This window comes from Sinohyriopsis cumingii, chromosome 8 (assembly GCF_028554795.1).
Source record: "Sinohyriopsis cumingii isolate HCF-2022 chromosome 8, ASM2855479v2, whole genome shotgun sequence".
Taxonomy (NCBI): Eukaryota; Metazoa; Mollusca; class Bivalvia; order Unionida; family Unionidae; genus Sinohyriopsis; species Sinohyriopsis cumingii.
The window spans coordinates 35,221,709-35,241,639 of record NC_142968.1 but is presented as its reverse complement, the minus strand read 5'-3'; the positions used below and the strand labels follow the sequence as shown (position 1 = coordinate 35,241,639).

The 19,931-nt window shown below is 33.7% G+C and overlaps 1 protein-coding gene across 2 annotated transcripts in view; it reads left to right on the top strand.

Moving 5' to 3' along the window:
- LOC149793285 (uncharacterized) overlaps positions 1 to 19,348 on the top strand; it is a 124,153-nt gene extending 104,805 nt beyond the window's left edge. For both annotated transcript variants that reach the window (XM_089966343.1, XM_089966344.1), the window contains 4 exons: positions 5,882 to 6,009; positions 10,280 to 10,327; positions 13,179 to 14,117; positions 19,094 to 19,348. In XM_089966343.1, the coding sequence (XP_089822469.1) occupies positions 13,220 to 14,117; positions 19,094 to 19,278 (1,083 nt within the window). In that variant the 5' untranslated portion in view covers positions 5,882 to 6,009; positions 10,280 to 10,327; positions 13,179 to 13,219 and the 3' untranslated portion in view covers positions 19,279 to 19,348. The remainder of the gene's footprint in view (positions 1 to 5,881; positions 6,010 to 10,279; positions 10,328 to 13,178; positions 14,118 to 19,093) is intronic.
- Positions 19,349 to 19,931: the final 583 nt, after the last annotated feature.

Genomic DNA, 19,931 nt, shown 5'->3' with positions numbered 1-19,931 from the left:
ATCCTGAATCAATCAGCAGTTTCAACACAAACCTTAATAACTTGGCTTAAATTTCATTGTTCTTGATGTTGTTTTGAAGAAAATGTTAGTTGATTTTGTGTAACTATTGCATGCCATTTTTGTACATATATTTATCATGTACCTTTTTAAAAAAAATGTATTCAAATAATGTTTCTCCTCAAGAATCTTCCTTGATGTTGAGGGAGAAAGAACACATTTGTGACATTCATGTATCCTGACCATAAATTTATCTGCATTTAGACAGGTCTGATGGCAACCAGGTCAAGGTTACTAATATACAATGTGTATTCTGTGGTCAGAACAAGTCTTTCCAAGGACATTTGAGCTGCTTATAAATAATGTGATGTAATACTTCCCTTAGGATGCACACACCTGTTACATGTCTTTCTTGCAGCTGGTGCCTTACATAAGACCACTTTTGAAGGATCTAAAATGTTTAATGAAGAAGTAGCCAGTATGCAGTACACAGGATTATTAATTATCATGGCTTCCAATACAATAGAGCATGAATTATCTTTGAATTGAGTATATATCTGTTTGATCTCCATGTACATTATTACTTGATTTGCATGTACTGATGTAGACTCTAAAATTTATCAAAGTTTACTAATTTATCTTATGCTGTACATGTACGAAGAGTGTGTGTACTACACATTCCATATACTGCTACCCTCATTTTTAGCTCTACTGGTTGTAGAACCAAAGAGTTTATAAGATGTCCTGTTGTGCATTGTCCATCTGTTTATTAGCTGAAAAATTTGTTTTTTCCATGATATTCATCCCAAGGTCTTGGTCTGACATTAATTTTTTCTTTCAGTGCTGTTACATGGACATCTGTTATAGCAATCATGCAGCCATCTTGAAAATCTTGTTATTGCTTTTCTTCCTGAATAGATAGATGGTCATATCAATGCCGGGCTTTCACTTATGATGTTTACTTTATCCTTATTTAAAATGGTGCTGATCTAAGAACATTCAGCATAGCCACCATGGTAGCCATCTTGAAGATTTTGTTATCTCTGCATAACCTGGACATGAAGCCATATTAATATAGGGTTTTCACCAGAAGTTTTCTTGTGAAATCTAGTTGACCCTAAATGAAATTGGTACCAATCTTACATCCAATATGGCAACTACAGCAAACATCATGAGTATCATGACAATCTAACCAGTGGCATTATCTTAATTCAGGTACCAGATAAAGTCCCATATTGTTACTAAGAAATTACAGCCATACTAAAAGCTTTGAACTGCATTGAAACCTTTCACAAAGCAATTACCATCATATTTTCAGACTCTCTTTCAATATTGAAAAACTTGCTCCTGTAAATCTCAAATATGACAGCCAATTAATATCCCTGATATTACAAAAACATGTTTTCACACAATCTGGAGAAATTATTTTGAACATTAGTACAAAGGGTAATGAAAAGGTAGATAATAACCAAATTTGCCTTGCATTCACCTATTTCAAAATGGAAGATTCCATATATTGACTTCAAATCTTGTATTAGTCATCATGTTTATCAAACTAGGCAAAATACACCCACCCACCCCTCGTTGGCTTATTCTCAGATAATTCATGAACCCGTTTATAACATTGAGGCAGGGTTGGATCCCACTTATTCCACAGAAGATGCCTGAAGTATTGACCATTAATTCATGTGCCAGGTCAGTTCATTTCAATTGATCATTTGAACACTTATAAATATTATTGTGTAAGCAACAATTAAAATATCTGAATTATCCCAGTCACTCACAAATGTAATTAAAGATAGCAAGGCAGCCAAGTGAACTGATTACCTGCTGAATTCAAAGCTTTCTTTGATAGATACTGTTCCTTATGGAGAAGCAAGTTCCAAACTTTGTAGTGAAATTAACATTCCAAAATTAGTGCCCAGAGATTTTCTTAAAGATGAGCAGAAGGCTTGCTATTTTTTCTTCTGAAATCATGGCCTCATTATTTCACTAAGAAAACAATTTTAAAAAATTGAGTTTCAGCGTTGATGGCATTTTCATATAAAATAATGCCTCTACTTTTTCAAAGAAAATGAATCTTTCTTTGTTGTGCAAAAAGTAGTGATTTAATAGTGTTTAGGAGGTACATGTACACTATGAAGCTCACATGTGCATGATGTATTGAAACCTCTTGGGGAAAAAATGAAATTTATACGGAAACCAAACAGTCCCATTAGAAAGGCTGTTTATTGATGATTATTCCCAACATGATTAAAAAATGAGTTTTAATCTATTGAATAGCAGTGCTATTTCCCACTCACCCTTCTGTGGTCTTCTCAATGTCTAGCGGGGATGACACCTTCTTCTTCATTTCTCAGAGGTCACTTAGGAACTCGCACACTGGCTTATAGTGTGGTGTATGTTTTGGACTCTGATGTGTGCGTGAGATTTTTAGGGTTAGGTGTATGTGGAATGAAAACTCAACAACCAAACTCCGGAACATCAAACCCACTTTTGGAGAGTAGTATTTCTCATTTAGAACAAAATTACAGAAATGAGGAAGTATTGTGTCAATCACATCATGAAAGTTAGAAACACATTATTGACTTGATCATTCATCCAAAAGGGTGAATTTGAAAATGTCATGCCACTCATGTGCTGAAGTGATGTAAAATACTATATACAGGCATACTGACATCCAACATGGCTACATTGGTGAATCGGGTTATTGCTTCTCCTCATGGATGGATGGTTATATCTACATGGTGCTTTACCAAAACACTTATGGTGTCTGTTGTTACGTATATTTATTTTGTGTGTTTGACCTTTGTCCATGATTGAGGATAGAGTTTTGGTGGTACCTGCTTTTTGACTTGTTATAATTAGATGTTTACTTGGGGTTTAGTTAAAGACTTAGCCTTGATTATGACCTTAGAAGGTTCTGGAAAAGAATTTGTTTAGAATTTGGGATAATTTTCTATTAAGATGATTTAGTTTTGTCAGGAAAGGTAATTGTGACATTGGTCAGGTGGAGGTGTAATCAAGGTTTAGATCAACAAGATTATTGTTACATGTTTAGGCTCTTACAAAAGTAACAAGAAAAAGTGAAGACAACAAGCTTTGTAAAATTTAACAAATACTTTATTTCCCTGGAAAAACAAGGTAAAAATGAGAAAAAGAACTTAATGTTTAAGAATCAAATCCAAAATAATCCAAGAATAACAAAAATAAAAGTCCTAGTAATTAAAGGTCCTAATGAAACTGAGTTTGAACCCCAATGCAATCCAAAATGGAAGGCGATGACATATGATGTGGTCATTGTTGTACTGATGTGTCAACAGTTCTCAGTTGAATCATAGAAAACAATATTCCTGTTTTTGAATTCTGTGTAAATTTCAATAAATGTCTTTGTCCAAGAATTAATTTCGAGCACTAAGATTTCCAGGGAAAACAATCTTGAAATCCAAATAATTTGAAGAAAATAAAATAATTAGCCCAAAACTGGTCAGAACATAAAACACTTTAACTTTTCTAGTGCTAAGGCAAGAATGACAATTCTTTCTCAAAACATTAGTAATAAATCTATCTACAAATTGCGAAACAGATGGATGGAGGTCAAGAGTTCATCCTTCTGGGAAAACTACTCGTTTGTAACAATAATCACATATTACATACTCCATGTATAGCCTTGATTCCACTATATGAATCTTATTCTGAGAAAGAATTTTTTAAAAATGTTGTTTACTACAATTCTTACTGGTTCTGAATCGAGGTCAGGAACTAGGTCAGCATTAGATACAAAGTTTCTATTAGTAGTTGTTTACTTAAAAAAACATAAAAACAGCCAGAACTGAACACTATTCCATTCAGTAAAGTTACAATAATACAGTAGTGTTTAATGAAATTAATTTTTATAAAAAAACTAACAAACAAACAATTAAATTTAATTAAATAAATTAAATCATATATACATAACATTATTCATTCCTGCTTTTGATGTCAGTCTGGAATCGTTTACTGTTATATTATTTAAGAGGAGTCATTAATTTAAATCGGATTTACAAAGTACTCATTGACTGAACTTAATTTTGTTGTGAATTTATTCCAAGATATTTTGGGTCATATTGTGATAAATCAAGACTGTTGGCACATCAGCTGATTCAAGACTATTGGTACATAATCACATTCAATTTTGGAATTAACTCTGAATACTCTCTACCTTTTGACTTGATTGAACTTTCAGAAATATTTGGGATTTAATTCACAATACTGCATGTTCCTTTTCAAATATGTGTTGAATTTTTATGAAGCATTTTGGCTTTGATTTTTCTGTTACTTAGTTTAAGAGCATGGAATCATAACACTGTTTGATTCTAAATAAAAGTGATGCAAATCTGACATCCAGTGTTGACACAATGAAAATTTTATCACTGCTCTTCCTGAATGGATGCTTATAATAACATCATCAAAAACTTCTCATGACATCTACAAATAGTTGGTCTTTAATAAACTTTAATAAATATGGTGCTTATCCAGTATGGTTGATATGATGGCCATCTTGAAATACTTATTACTCTTTTAAAATATCAGACTGGTTTCATTACTCAGCAGTTAACATGAAGAAATGGTCTCATTTTGGATTCCTGGAAATTTTGTATGGCTAACAGAGTGCCAGTCCCATTCAATATGTAGACTTTCGTCGAGTGCAAGATCAGGTTCAGACTTTTTCAAAAGTTATTTACTGTCTGACATTATGACCCCATGTGTTTGACTTGCTACATTGTCCTTGCATGCTATCAAGAATTTTTTGGAGTAATCAAAAATAGTTCCACATTCAGTGAAACTAATAATAATAATAATAATGCCAATGAGGACTTTGTATAGCGCCTACTCTTTAGAAGCTCAACATTAGACAACACATATAAGATAAAAACATATATAATGATATGATTACAAAAAACAAAGTCCATGAAATTAGAAAGCATTAAAAAACATGCTGAGAATATTTAACTAATAGGGTTAATATACTCACATGGAAGACTTGTACTAATACAGTTTGTAGCACTGTAGTGTACCAGTTTGTACTAGTATATTGATACAGAATTACATCACTGAGGTTGAAGTTCTTGTGAACCCTTAGAGACATATGGTAATAGTTTGAATGCTAAAGGCTTTGTTCTGGGTTTGAACATTTCACTGTTGTGGCAGTCAAATGTTTTAAAAGTGTATGATCTTTTTCATAATTTGTAAACACTTGACATTAGATATATCATCTCTGATTAGTACAGTTCAAAAACTGTTTTAGTTCATAGGTGAAACAGTGTATGATGGTTTAGTCGGCTATAAAGACTTTTATGTGCAAGGTGGTTCTTATTGGGGAATATTTAGAAAAATGTTTCTTATCCATATTTAAATATTTCCTGATTTACATCATTTTTATTAAACCCAAATTGGTGGAAAATCGAGATACATGTACATGTATTGGTCAGTTTGAACAAAGCCTGTTCCAGTATCAGCTGTAGCTTTGAGGCTTTCAGTCTTTGTTTTATAGTTCCGTAACCTATTCATGAACACTGTTGATACATGTGAGTGAAATAACAAAGCAGAGACAGGCATTCTGTTATACACTCATGCTCTCAGGCAGACTCATTTAATTAGACATTATCTTCAAGCATTTTAGTAGTTTTCAGTAGGGTTGGAGCAAAATCCTGCAATTCTTTGGCTGGACATTCAGGCTGTAGATAACTTATATTGACTATATACTTACTGTTCCTGACTCTACCTGCCTTTTCTTTCTTCTTCCCTCAACTATCTGAACTTACCTTTGAGTGTGATACTTTTACTGAATGGTCCACTGTATTGAGCAAATTATCATGCTATGTTTTTTTTCTTCTCTTTCCAGGATATACATTACAGTATATTTGACCCTTCCAATACAAAGGATGAGCTTAGCTGACTGATTTTCATGTTGTTTGAGGAGATCATGGTAACAAGAAGTGCAGTTCAAAATATACAAGGGAGGAAATATGGGTAGGCTTTCCAATATATAATTTATAATGAAAAATTTAGCTGTAGCTGTCAGTTTCAGTTTCTGTGTTATTCTGAAGGTGTTTAATATACAGAATGCAGTAAATGTAGCCATAGAAAAAATATACCTGTGCGATGACTTTTAGTTCACCTGTCTTAAAGTCAAGTGAGCTTGTGGTATGACCCTGCCTGTAGCATCTGTTGACCATGACTGTAAACATGTGTATGTTACCACTCTGGGGATTATATTTCTTGTCTGATTTCAGTAAAACTTGGGCTGTTCTCTTCAAAATCTTAGATAAATGCAATCGTTACTGAGATCCACAAATATTAATGAGTTGGTCTTGCATCAAATTAGATGACCTTGTTACCACTATAGATGCCATATTTCTGATGTAATTTTGATTGAATCTTGAATTGTATATTTATGTCATCAAGATCTCAGATTAGTTTGATGATGAATGATAATATGTTGTATATTAATGAGGTTATGTTACATCTGATTGGCTGAGCTTGTTATGACTAAATAGGCCTTGTCTCCGATCCCGTTTTGATCCATCTTGATACATATGTATGTCAAGCTCTTGGATGAGTATGAATAAGAGTGAAATACATGCATATTAACGAGGAGTTCTTGTATCAGACTGACAGGACTTGGAAGCCGTATTTCTTATCCACTTTTCATCCAGCTCGATCAATTACCCCGTAATTTGCTCAGAATATGAATGAAATCAAAAAGCTAAAATATTTTCATCCATTTTCCTACCAGATTTCTGGTATATAGGTTCATCAACAGTTCCAGTAAAATGTTTGATTCTTTAATGTCCCTGTAATATACTTTATTCAATCTACATTGCACATGGGGTGGTGGTACTTGTGTATTAATCTGACAATTGTCTGAAGACCCAAACAGGTCATTCTCAATATTAACCTCTCTGTGTACTAAATTAATGTAGTGTGTCAGATTACCCCATATTGTGTAGTGTGTCAATCACCTGGAGCGCAGTTTTTCAATAATCCAGTTACCCTATGCATTGTGACATACGTGTCCTAACAATCCATGATAAATTCAAATAAGTGTTTTGATAGAAGGTTACTTCTTTGTGGTCTTGTGTCCTGTTTATTCACGTAAGACAGCTGTAAAATTTTGAAAATGAATGACATCTATTACTGTGGCTTGATCAGATGTTATCATCAACAAAGATCTTGGAAATAATTTCACCTACACGAGAGCAAATTTGTTTGTGGTTCAGCATCTCAGGAGGGGTAACGTGGCCATATCAATACTAGGCCACTATTACCTCAGTATTCATGATTTACTTTGGTATTTTCAGCCATTTGTTTTTTGCTTTCAACATATTGTGTTCTTTTTTCACCTACTCATGGGAATTGATATGTGGATACCACTTGATGCAGCAGGATTGATTCAGCAATACCAGAGTAGGTCAGCTTGACTTAATTGGCATGTGTAAGCAAGGTTTCTATTTTCAGCTATTTGTTTGTTACATCTTTAATTCATCTTAACCCAATTAATATAGGCTAATGAAAATTGTTATGTGAATGCATCTCAACAGGATTAAGTCATCTATGTTACATGTATGTCACAGAGACTTAATTATTGCTCATTAATTGCTTTGAAATTTTCAGCCTTTGGTTCATTAAGCCATCATTATTTTCAACCAGTTTACCAGCATTCACAATTGTTGGTTTGTAGGTGCATCTCACTAAAAACCGATCCGGTGGCCTAGTGGATAGAACGTCCGCCTCGGCTGCGGGAGGTTGTGGGTACGATCCCCAGTCGAGTCATACCAATGACTTACAAATAATGTACTAACAGCTGCCTCGCTTGGCGCTCAGCATTAAGAGGTTAGTGTTAGGACTGGTCGGCCTGGTGTCAGGATAATGTGACTGGGTGGGACATCATGCTGCATGTCTGCGGCATAATGCCCCAGTGCTAGACATCACTATAAACTATCACACAGCAGACATCGTAGTGATATGACTGAAAAATTAAAGCTACATTAAAAATCCAAATCACACACACACACACACATGCAAAAGAAACTAAGTCATAGTAAAACGTGGTCACTATTTTCTAATTTATGTAATTTAGTGAAGAGTATTTTTAACCATTCATTTGTTACACCTTTTCCAGCTGTACTCGAGAAAAAAATGGATGCATTGCAAGAAATGTCCATATTCAGACTAGGTCACTTCTTATCCCACTGGAGTGTCATTTATATTTTCAGTCATTTGTTCATTCTGGCCACATTTTTTTTGGACACTTTTTCAAATTCACTCAGAAAAATTGGTACACTAATGTATCTCAGTAACAGTAACTTAGTCATATAAAATAAAAACTTGGTCACCCAATGTGCAAATGAGTGACATGTAATTTCTGCTACTTGTTTGTTACACCTGTAATATTTGTGTAATATTTGATCAGCACTTGTAAAAATTAGCTATTGGTGTAATTTAGGCTAAACTCGTTCATACCATGAGTATGTCCTTGTGACTCATTTTCACTCTTAAGTGACATGGGCTATATTTCACAACCACATGAAAATTGACATGTGATTGCATCAACATTAATAACTTGACCATACTGAAACTAGATCAGTCGGACCTAATTTACATACTTGGACAATGTTTTTGTTTTGCACTATCTGTTCCTTATGCTCTCAATATCTTTGACACTGTTTTACCTACATGTAAAACTTGGTAATTGGATGCACTAATACACCAAGATAACTCAGCCATAACAAGGTCAATTTGACTGCATTTGCTTGCTTGATTGAGGTTTGTATTTTGAGCCATTTGTTTGTTACACCATCTGTCTCTTTAAGCATATTACTTCTCAAGTGATAAAGCCTTATTTTTTTTAAAAGGTGTCATAATCAGTAAGATTTGGTGATGATAATAACTTTCTCCTCACAGGAGGGCCACAAAGGCTCAGTGGTTAGCATGCTGGACTTGGGACCGTAAGGGTGTGGTTTGAATCCTATCATCAGACCAACATGGGTCAGCTACTGTGGTATGTCCTTGGCACTTGTTTATATAGTCAGCTTTACCAAATGTGCTTCTTTGGTCCCCCGGTGGTAAAGGGGTCTGATCAATCATACATGTCAATGTTGCCTTCACAACTTCAGGTCTCAGCTCAAACAATGTGTGTATGTGAGAAAGCTTGCTAGTAGTTTCCTGTTGGCAGATGTTCTTACTTGGGTCTTCACAGTTTCTTCCTCCACCAGAAATATACTGGCTGTCATGTGTAGCCTATCATGTGCTGAAAAATGGCATTAAACCCCACAAAAAAAGCAAACAAAATTTGCTTCTTTATGTCAGGGGATTAATGTTTATGAGGAAATACCTTATGATGTCACATGCTTACAGTTAACCACAATCTATATAACTCAGTTTTTCACCTGTAGCCACATAGGTCGATGAGAAACTGGATTTGTTGTTCTTCTTGTTCTGTGTGTAGGAACTCATTTTCTTTGATGAAAGCTTTAACTACATGGGAATAAACTCGCAACTACTGGAGTTTGAAGCTGCTGGCATTAGACTAACTCTCAAGATTACTAACAGTTACACTGTGCAGGGAAGAATTTTTAAAAAATTTTCGCCTCTAGCTGGAGGTGCTCAACACTTCATGTAAACTTTATACTTTCTTCAAGTCTCTTGCTATCTGTTGACAGATATCATAGGGACAGTGACAGTTTATATGTTAGCCTGCTAAAGAGGAAATTAGGTCATTAAATTTTTTAACTTTAATAAAAAAGTTGGAAATGTGGAGAAGGTAATTTAGATTGTGAGATAGTGGACTCGATGTTTAATCACAGAACATTGCTATCTTAGAACTTAAAAAGCCAGCATGCTTATGGCCAATACAGGTACAACCATGTGTCCATGAAAGTTGACAGAGATGCATTGGAAACATACTGGCTTTGCCATACATGCATGTTGCATTATGTATCATAATATCTTTATGGACATGTGCATCTTTTTTTATTAAATGAAAAAATATTTTTGATGTCTTAAAGAATTTGTAGTTTTATTTGAGTCGCATGTCAGATTACACTGAACTTGTTTACATTTGTGACACAAGTGTACAATTTGATTCCATTGGAAAACACTATTCCAAAGCAGTTTCCATGGTAGGTACTGTATCTTGTCTGATTCCCCAGCCTTGCAAAAGATTACATAATACTGAATTATATATAATGTGGAATTTACTCCTTTCATGAATTGCTTAAATTTGACTTTTTTTTAACAGATAAATTGAAGACCTGAAGCAGACGAGTGGATATGAAATTAGTTTTTGGTAAGGAATGTGTGGTTTTCTTTTTTAGTTTACTGACCATACATTATGTGCATCATGGATTATGGACAATACACATTCCCACGGTGGAGGTTATTCCTTTCACACTCTTTATGTCATGGACCAGATTAATGTTTGTTATGGATTATCACCATTGTGGTTTGTAGTGGATAGATTAAGTTTTATTGACCCAGTTAGAAAGTCACAGCAGTATAATTATGTAATAATGGATGTCGGCTGCATCACATGGAAATTATACTGGTTGACTCAGCTACAGCACACAATCTGGAATACTCTTTTTAGGTTGTGCACAATGCCATTTAATATTGAAAGATGCACCAGTTGACACACATTTGCATATGTGTATTGTGAGAAATGAAAGATAAATTTCCGAGGAAAGAATCGTGAGAGTATTTAGGTGCTTTAAAAACTTCGACAAAGTTTAATCATAGTAATTTTAATGAGAGAGATAGACACTGCATTTAAACAAACAAAAGGGAAAAGAAATCACATGTAAGTATTAGTTGGTTTCATTCCATTATTTAAAACAAATGCAAGAAATGCTAATTATTTTTCTTCCACACTGTAACGTTTAAATTGTTTGCTTAACATGTTCCCACACAGTGAAATATACACAGCATTGTTAGTAGTACTTCATGTACTTGTCCAGCCACTGTTTGCTACTTGTGACCCAAATATACATATCTATGTGACACATTTTCTCAGGAACTAGATATATGTTTACTTTTATTGTAGACCTTCCATTTTATACTGATTCTTCAAAGCAGAATATGCTGCATTCTGCAACCAACAACTTAAAAAAATATACTTATTATTGCTGGTTTGCTCATCTGACGAGTTTAATATTACCAAATGGATGGGTAAAACTGATGAAAAATTGTTTATCAGTTTAACCTACGAAACAAAGATAGCAATCCTTTACATCACTTACAATGATTATTAAAGAACAAATTTTAGATCCTGTATTATCCCTACAACTTAAGTACTTTATATATAACTGTTATGGGTTATAAACTAGATATCAGAACTCGCTTACATACAAAACCCTATCATTATAAAATACTGTTGAACTGGTACTGTTTAATGTCAAAGTCACTTATATCAAGTTTTAATGTGACGTATATGATCTAAGTTGTTATCTGTATTCTGAGTATTATAGCATAATTGTGAATAGATTATTATGAATTCAGTCAAACTTAGCATTTAGATATATCTTCACAATGGCTGAGGAAAGTTCACTGTCTTCTTTCATGATAATTAAGGTCAGAGTCAAAAATTATGACAGAGATTTTTATGCTGCACTTTTATCTTGTGAGCATCTTAATTTGGTATGTTGGATTTTTTACCAGTAATTAAAACAGACCAGAAGCAAAAATGGACTTTATGAATTCCTATGAAATTCATTTTGACCATTAGATCATCAATTCCTTCAGTGGACTCATTTTGTTCTGATTCATTATAATACCTCATTTTGTTAGAACATCCCTTCGTGTAATGTGGTAACTTGTTATGGCTCCAATAAACAGTACCGTATATACTTGCTTATAAGATGAGTCCAATTGCAAACTGCACAGACCCAGATATGCCATTGCATAATGTGCCAGCAGATTTGGATCTGTGCAGTTTATTATGAGTAATCAATTTAACAAACCACATAGACCCTGAACTGCAGGTGCATTATGCTATGGCATATCAAGTTCTTTGTTGTTTGCAGTGTGACTTGCACAATTGTGTATCTAGGCACTTATTTTTATCACTAATTTTCACTGTATCAACATTCACTTTCAAATACTGGTTATCCAAACATGAAAATTAATAAATGTAAACGTTTTCAACCTAGTGAGACAGTCCATGTATTGATGATACTGCCTATACCATTTCTGATCATATTTGACATCAAAATTCATGTATTGCAAGATGTTTGATAAATATTACATGTAAATTGTTCTTAAGAAACTCAGAAGAATGAAATGATAATAATATTCAGGCAATACCAATGACACATAGAGATAGTTCCTGATTCCCAGCAATGCTCATATCATTTGCCTAGGTATTCCCACTTTCATGAAAGCTCGATATGTAAATAAGTAGAATTGTGACTATTGGTAAGACTATGAAGCAGTTCAAAGAAAAAACCATAAAACTGCAGTAGAACATGTCTAGAGACCAGTCCAGCTCAGAACGAGTGGTCTGTCGACAGAGGTTTCCCTTAAGAATCTGGTCTGAAATGACAGATTGACTCCCCAAACAGTGGTGTTCCAAGCTAGGTTTTGTTGTTACAGTACATATATGCATATACTAAAGTTAATTGAAATTCTTACGCAATTTAATTTTGTTTAATTTTATTTATTACTTTACTTTGGATTACTTTACATAAATTTCTCAAGCAAACTAAATTTACGGAGAAGATAATTCAAATAAATTTGTAATCCTTTGATTAAAATTGAGAATATGAATGGGAGATAATACATTTCTGGAACTGACAGAACATGCCTTCATAGGCATAATGCCTTGCACAAACAGTGTTTACATGTAGATCTGTGTAGCAAGAAGCTCTTGCAAATGGTTTAATATGGGAAAAATTTTGTCTAACGAATACACAACTAATCATTATCTTCCTTGTACAGTGTGTGTGTGTGTGTGTGTGTGTGTGTGTGTGTGTGTGTGTGTGTGTATATATACACACACACACATATTTTTTGCTAAGCATTTGAAGGTGAATTTCATTCCTTATTATATTAACGTAGAGATCACATTTTGTTTTTGAAGACACTGTATTTGATATTTTGCATAATTTTGCTTTTGTTATATAGTCATTTAAATTTTCTTGCAGAAGGCATAGCTGGACAGATTGAGGAGGAGTGAATCTGTATCATGAAGAATTCCTCAGTCCAAGTATTGATCCTTCTGATGGTTTTCTTTTTTCTGGTGCTACCTTTGTACCACAAGTTCTCCAACTATTTTGTGAGTGAGCCAGATAAAGTATGGAGAAGGACGATGCTACAGCAACAAGACCTGTACAAATACACAACTCAGCAGAGCTACAGAAAGCCACACATCCAGGATGAGTCAATGGACTTAAGGATCATTGTTATAGTCTTTAATCGTGCAGATTCTCTATTTAGACTACTTGGGTCATTAAATGTGGCATTTTATTTTGGTGAAAGGGTAGTGCTTGATATATGGATAGACAGATCAAAAGATGGTCAAATTGATGAGAATACCTTTAGAATTGCCAATGAATTTCAGTTTAAACATGGAGTTAAAATAGTTCATAATCATACTTTTCATGTTGGAATTTATGGCCAGTGGTTGAATACTTGGACCCCAAAATCAAACAGCTCAGAAATTGCTGTAATTTTGGAGGATGATCTAACAGTTTCTCCATATTTTTACAAATGGTTGAAGCTTGTGCATAAAAAATATGACAAACTTGTTGAAGTGAATGGCTATTCCCTTCAGGGTATCAGTATTAAGCATGGAATTGGTTCTGAGGGACTCCTAGAAGCACCATTTGGGAATCTTGTATTCCTTTATCCAGTAATTGGAACATGGGGATTTTCACCAAACCGGAGAAATTGGGTGAAGTTCAGAGATTGGTTTGAGGTTATGCTGCATGATGACAAATTTCAGCCATTAGTGCCAAACATTTTACCCACTAGCTGGTATCAGACATTTATTCAGACTGGTAAAACAGAAGGCATGTGGTCCATGTGGCACATATACCATGCATGGAAGAGTCGGGAATTTACATTATATCCAAACTTCTCAGGTAATTCATGTGACTGGTAGAACGAATATATATATATATATATATATATATATATATATATATATATATATATATATATACACACACACACACACACTCACACACAGTAGACCCCTATTGAATGGCCCCCCTGACCAGCGGTCACCTACTTCTTACGGCCTTGGCACGGATGAGTTTGTATTCAAAAGTACCCCTCAAAAACGGCCACCAATCTAACACGACCAGCGGCCAGCATATCAGTACAACAATGGAAAATGTTCCCTTCACGAGTGGCCACTTTTTTTCAAATATATCCAAAACCAATAATTAATTCATATCGTGACGTAAGGTAAGTAATCAGATTATCTGTATTGTTGATATATGTCTCCCAATTCTCAAGTTTCTGTTACTAAAAGAAGTGTTGACTAAACTACATGTAACACTAAATTATGTCAAAAAATGGGCTTAACAATGTTATGATAGAATTTTTGGGCTTCACACATTTGTCGAGTTCTTCTCTTTGATGATTACAACTGGACATAATTGTCAAGATCATAACAGGATCACATAGGCTAAAATTAGATTTTCTGCATTAACACACACACACACAGGGAAATTAACCTTGAACAAATAAGGGTACCAGACAAAGACTGATAAATCATGTGACAGCACATTTATCGCTTCCTTTACGAAGAAGGCATTTCGTCCACTCGTCTAAAGTTTCATCTGCGTAATTAAATCGCATACAGTTAGCAACATCTTTATAAATCATTACCAAACATTAACGTGTCATCACGTTTATGGAGATGTATTATTTTAGAAGAAAGGCGGTTATTCTACTCGATGACATCTGGTGAGGTGGGGAGGGGGCACTTGCTGAACAATTTTATGTAGAAAAGACTCGAATAAAACAATTTAAAATACAAAGTAGTATTGCATAATTTCAAAACACCACTAGCAACATAGTATCATTTGCAAATAAAATCTAATATAAGATGTTTTAGAACTAATTTTCACTTTAATCTAAGTTTAGAAACAACTATAACATCATATATTTCAACTTGTGTTAGAACTTTTAAGACTGTTTGGGATTTAACTCACAATACTGTAAGTTCTTTTTCAATTTCCACTTATATTTTAGGGAAATAAATTAATTCTGGAATTTTACAAAACTTATTGGATTTTGCTCTTTTCTGTTAGTTAGTTTAAGATCAAAGAGTCATAACAATATGTTTATTGATGTCACAGTTACTTAATGATGTGTCAACCCTGATAGTGTTGGAAAGAGACAAGAATGATCCAAATTATTAAGTTTAATGGCTAATAAATATTGAATTAATTGACATGTTTTATCAGACCTAATAAGATATTTAAAATGTTTTATTCTAAATATTTTATTAGGTCTGATAAAACATGTCAATTAATTCAATATTTATTAGCCATTAAATAAACATGCTTTGAGAAATCAGATAAGTTATAGAGGAATACTATGTAAAGAACATTTTGCAGAGATGTAGTATTATTTAGTTAACATATGACACACACTGGGCCTGGCCCATGATAATATCCTTCAGAGTAAACCTCCCCCAGTTTTTGTCCTATATCACCCTATCCTTGAAACTGCATGCCCCACTCAGTGCTCATTTTCATTGGGACATAATCATAAAGTACACACTAAGTTTTATTTAGTTGCTGCAATGCTAGGTCTTAAAATATATAAATACATAACAGAAAGAAGTGAAACCAACCATTTAAGTAAAATCATTCAGTTATTTATTTCTTTATAGTACAAAGTTAAAATTCAAGAGACACGGCAAGTAATGCGATCATAAATATATAGAATATTCCAAATGAATTGCAATAGTTCTGAATGTACGTCAGTGATGCAATCAAGACTGTTTTTGAATTAGTTCACAATAATCCAAACTGGTGTGCCAGTCCAATAGTCAGTGAGTCTTTTGTAATTCCAATGACTGTTAACTAATTACTCTTGAGTTATATCTGACAGACAGATCTAAAACAGGAATGTATCATTTCTTTATCGAATCCAGTTTATACTTGACCTATGACATATTAGAATCTGAAGATTTCCAAAGGAAAAATTTACTCTAAACAAGATTAGCCATAAACTCTTGCTGCATAAACAAGTTGTTTACAGCATGGACAAACTTAAGTTACATCAGCATTTCTTTACAGTTTAAAACCATTGATAAAATTTAGCTCATAATGCAAATTAAATGTACATGACAGTGGTTGTCCAATAGATAAACATCACAGTGGATATGAATCCATGTCTGTGTTGGCACTAGCAATGGTCAGAGTTGCTGAATGTGATAAAAATACTAAGCGATGACAGTGAGTATCCATATGAAAGCAATGTATGTATTGGACCACTAATTATTTTTCCGTCAGAGAACTGATCTACTGGTGGGCAAATAAAATAGTACTAAATATTTGGAGATGCACACAATGGCTGGTAAATGGATTGTTTGCATTGTTAATTTCATAAACTTCGATCTTTGGTGTTAGTCACCCTTTGGATATTGTATTGCGATAAAACTTCTTTGTCAGTACAAGAGTCTGAACCTTCTTTTTTTAAAAATATGATCATATCTTCTCGCAAAATGTCATTTACATTTTGTTTTTATGACATTCTTTTCTACTTTTCTGATCACTTGTTGCACCCTTGTTATGAGAAATATTTCCTGGTTTGCAATGAGTGTCTGATATTAAAATAACTGTTGGTTTTTCTTTTTTATTTCTGTCATTTTTGTTGCTGTAATATGACTAGTTTATGATTTTGAGTTTCTGAATGTGACTGCAGTATCTGTTTTATACTCTTTGAATTATAGTCTGTATTGAAATTATTTCTTTGTTTCAAGGGAGTTTGCATTATCTGACAGTCTAGACAGATCTACTTTTTGCCTTTGTTTGCAGACCCCTATGTTCATGCATTTCTCATGTGACACATGATACAAAGCCAGGGCCAAGAAAATTTCTTTCCAATAGAGTTACAACAGATACTCATCCCTGTCATCATGGAAATTGTGATAGTACAGTGCAGACAACAAAGATATGGTGGCAGAACAGTCGGAGCAAACAAGATTATCTCATTTGTTAGCACTACAGATGCATGATGTACTATAATTTTCCATTGCCCTGTTAAAATGTTTTGTATTCTCCAGATTTGGAAAGTGGGAAACACAGTGTCCCCTGCCCCTAGAATCCAAGGTGCAACACTATATTTGTATTTTTGGAATTTTGAGCTTGATTTGTGTTTAAACCGTTTTGAGAATAAGGGGATTGATCTAGTGACCCACTTGATTGATGGATCACTTGCCTACTGAGACCAACATTTTTCAGTCACCTCAGAATTCTTTGTGTAGTTGGCGTGAATTCAGTTACCATTGTTCAACACAACCAGTGGTTTCTGTGTTTAGGATTTCTGGACTGCATGTAGCAATCAGTGAATGTCTTCTTTGATATTCATATGAATGAAGGACCTACATTTAAAATGATATGTTTTTTCATGTACGCAGTTCTTCATGCCTTCAATCAACCCAACTTTGCACCTATATTAATATAAACTGCCACATTGCAGACATCATAGCGATATGACTGTAAAATTGTTAAAGCTATGTTACCCCTCCCCCCAAAAATATTGTAGGAAGCAGTAAGCCTGAAGGATAGAGAAAAAATATACAAAACATAATTATTAATTTATAAATTATAAACTGATTATATATATATATATATATATATATATATATATATATATATATATATATATATATATATAAAGAGAGAGAGAGAGAGGGTAAACATTTCATTGTCTGCACCCACTATTTTTAGGCTTGAGTTCATTACTAAGACTAAAAAATCTGTCTTGAAAATTAGGTTATCAAGACAGATTTATCAGTGTCCATTATTATAAGAACAGTGCCATTTATATACATGTATTTGCATTGTCATTGACAGTTTTTTGCTAGCATAAAACAATGTCTATCATGGTTTAGAAACAATTCAGCATTGTTTTGTATCATTTTATTTTGTAATCTGATTTAACTGTTATCCTATGTTATGACTTGATGACCTTAAATGAAGTAAAAAAAAAAGAGCAAAATCAATAAGTTGAGTAAAATTCAACAAATAATTTATTACCCAAGAATACAGAGTAAAAATTTGAAAAGAACTTGTAATTTTGTGAATTAAATCCCAAAATAGTCTTAGCAGTTCTGTCACAGTTCCAAATGAATTCCAGTCTTGAACATGCTGAAGTACTAACAGCCTTGAATAATGTTGACGTGTTAACAGTCTTGATGTATCACTGATATAATCCAGAATGTCTCTGTATGAATTCACAATAATCCCAAAATAGTTATTTAGCCTGAAAGTATTTTTGAGCACATTGTATTTCCAGTGATTTCTGGTGTATATTTATAATTCTGTATATTTAATAATATATGCCTCGATTTCTTTCATAGAAATCCTGAATGACTGTAGATAAATGAGAATTAATTACTGGGTCATCATGTGAGTGTGTCTGCTACACACAAGTGCATATAACACCGATTGAGGTGCATACTTTTCTGTTGTGTTTAGTCATGAGGAAATTTGGGCTCATGTATGCAGGCAAGGCATTGGGTGCCGTTTACCCACGGACCTAGGCTCTATTCTCCATAGAGTACGAATTAAAAATTCTCTAACCTGTATGATAGTATTATTTGTGTTATATATATATATGAACATACATAAATACATACACAAACACACACACACACACACATACATACTTGGGTTTGCAAGTGAAATTAATTTATGTAATCATCATGGCATTCTGTGTCTGATCTTTTTACTGACTTATTTGAATCGAACCCATCCATAACTGCACCACCTGAACAGAAATACATTAGGGCAAGGTTGAAGAAAGTGAGACAGAGTTATGTAGTAGCCTTGTTATTTATTGATTTACTAATTTGGTGTTTTGTTTCCTTTAGGCCACCTGGGTCTCACAGTAAACTGGAAAGAATCTGGACTACACTATGGACCAGGGTTAGCACGAGGAGGGAGAAACCCGTCGCACAATCTTCTAACAATATGGAGACCAGGGTATGAAGATCTTCCCGATTATCCTGTCCGTCTTGATGTCTATGGAAACATTGATACAGAGGATGAACCTTGACATAGAACTCGGTGTAATTTGATAATTTGGTCTGACAGGAAAGATTATTTCAAATACTTGCCAAATATCTTTCATATTTTTACATTTTTGTTCAATCAAGTAGATCTGTTTTTAGTATCAATATTTTTCTGTATTTTCTGTATTTACAATTAAATTTGTTGAGTACCATGGACATAGCTAAAAAAAATTAAGGGCCATTTCAGCACAAAGGTTGTAGGAAAACCACTAGACTCCATTTTTTAAATCTTATTTTCCATTACATTTCATGCATAATGAACACCAATACTTTTATTTACAGTCTAGAGCTATGTAACTTCACATGCAATGTTTAATAATGCTATCCATCCACTGATCCTCAAAATGTGTTGTTTTCTGATATATTCACAATTTAGACTAATGCTGAGGCTTATTGTAGTAAATGCTGGTATAATATAGTGTTTCTAAGCAGAGTATTTCATCCAGTGGCTTAGTCTGTGTGTGTGTGTGTGTGTGTGTGTGTATATATATATATATATATATATTTGGCCATAAGTTAACTTTCACTGTACAAATTCCCGTTGATTTTTCAAAAAGCCATAGAAATTTTAGAACGACATTAAAATCTGCAGTAAAGCTTATTTGTATTATTGAAGCACCTGTCTGCAACAGCCATT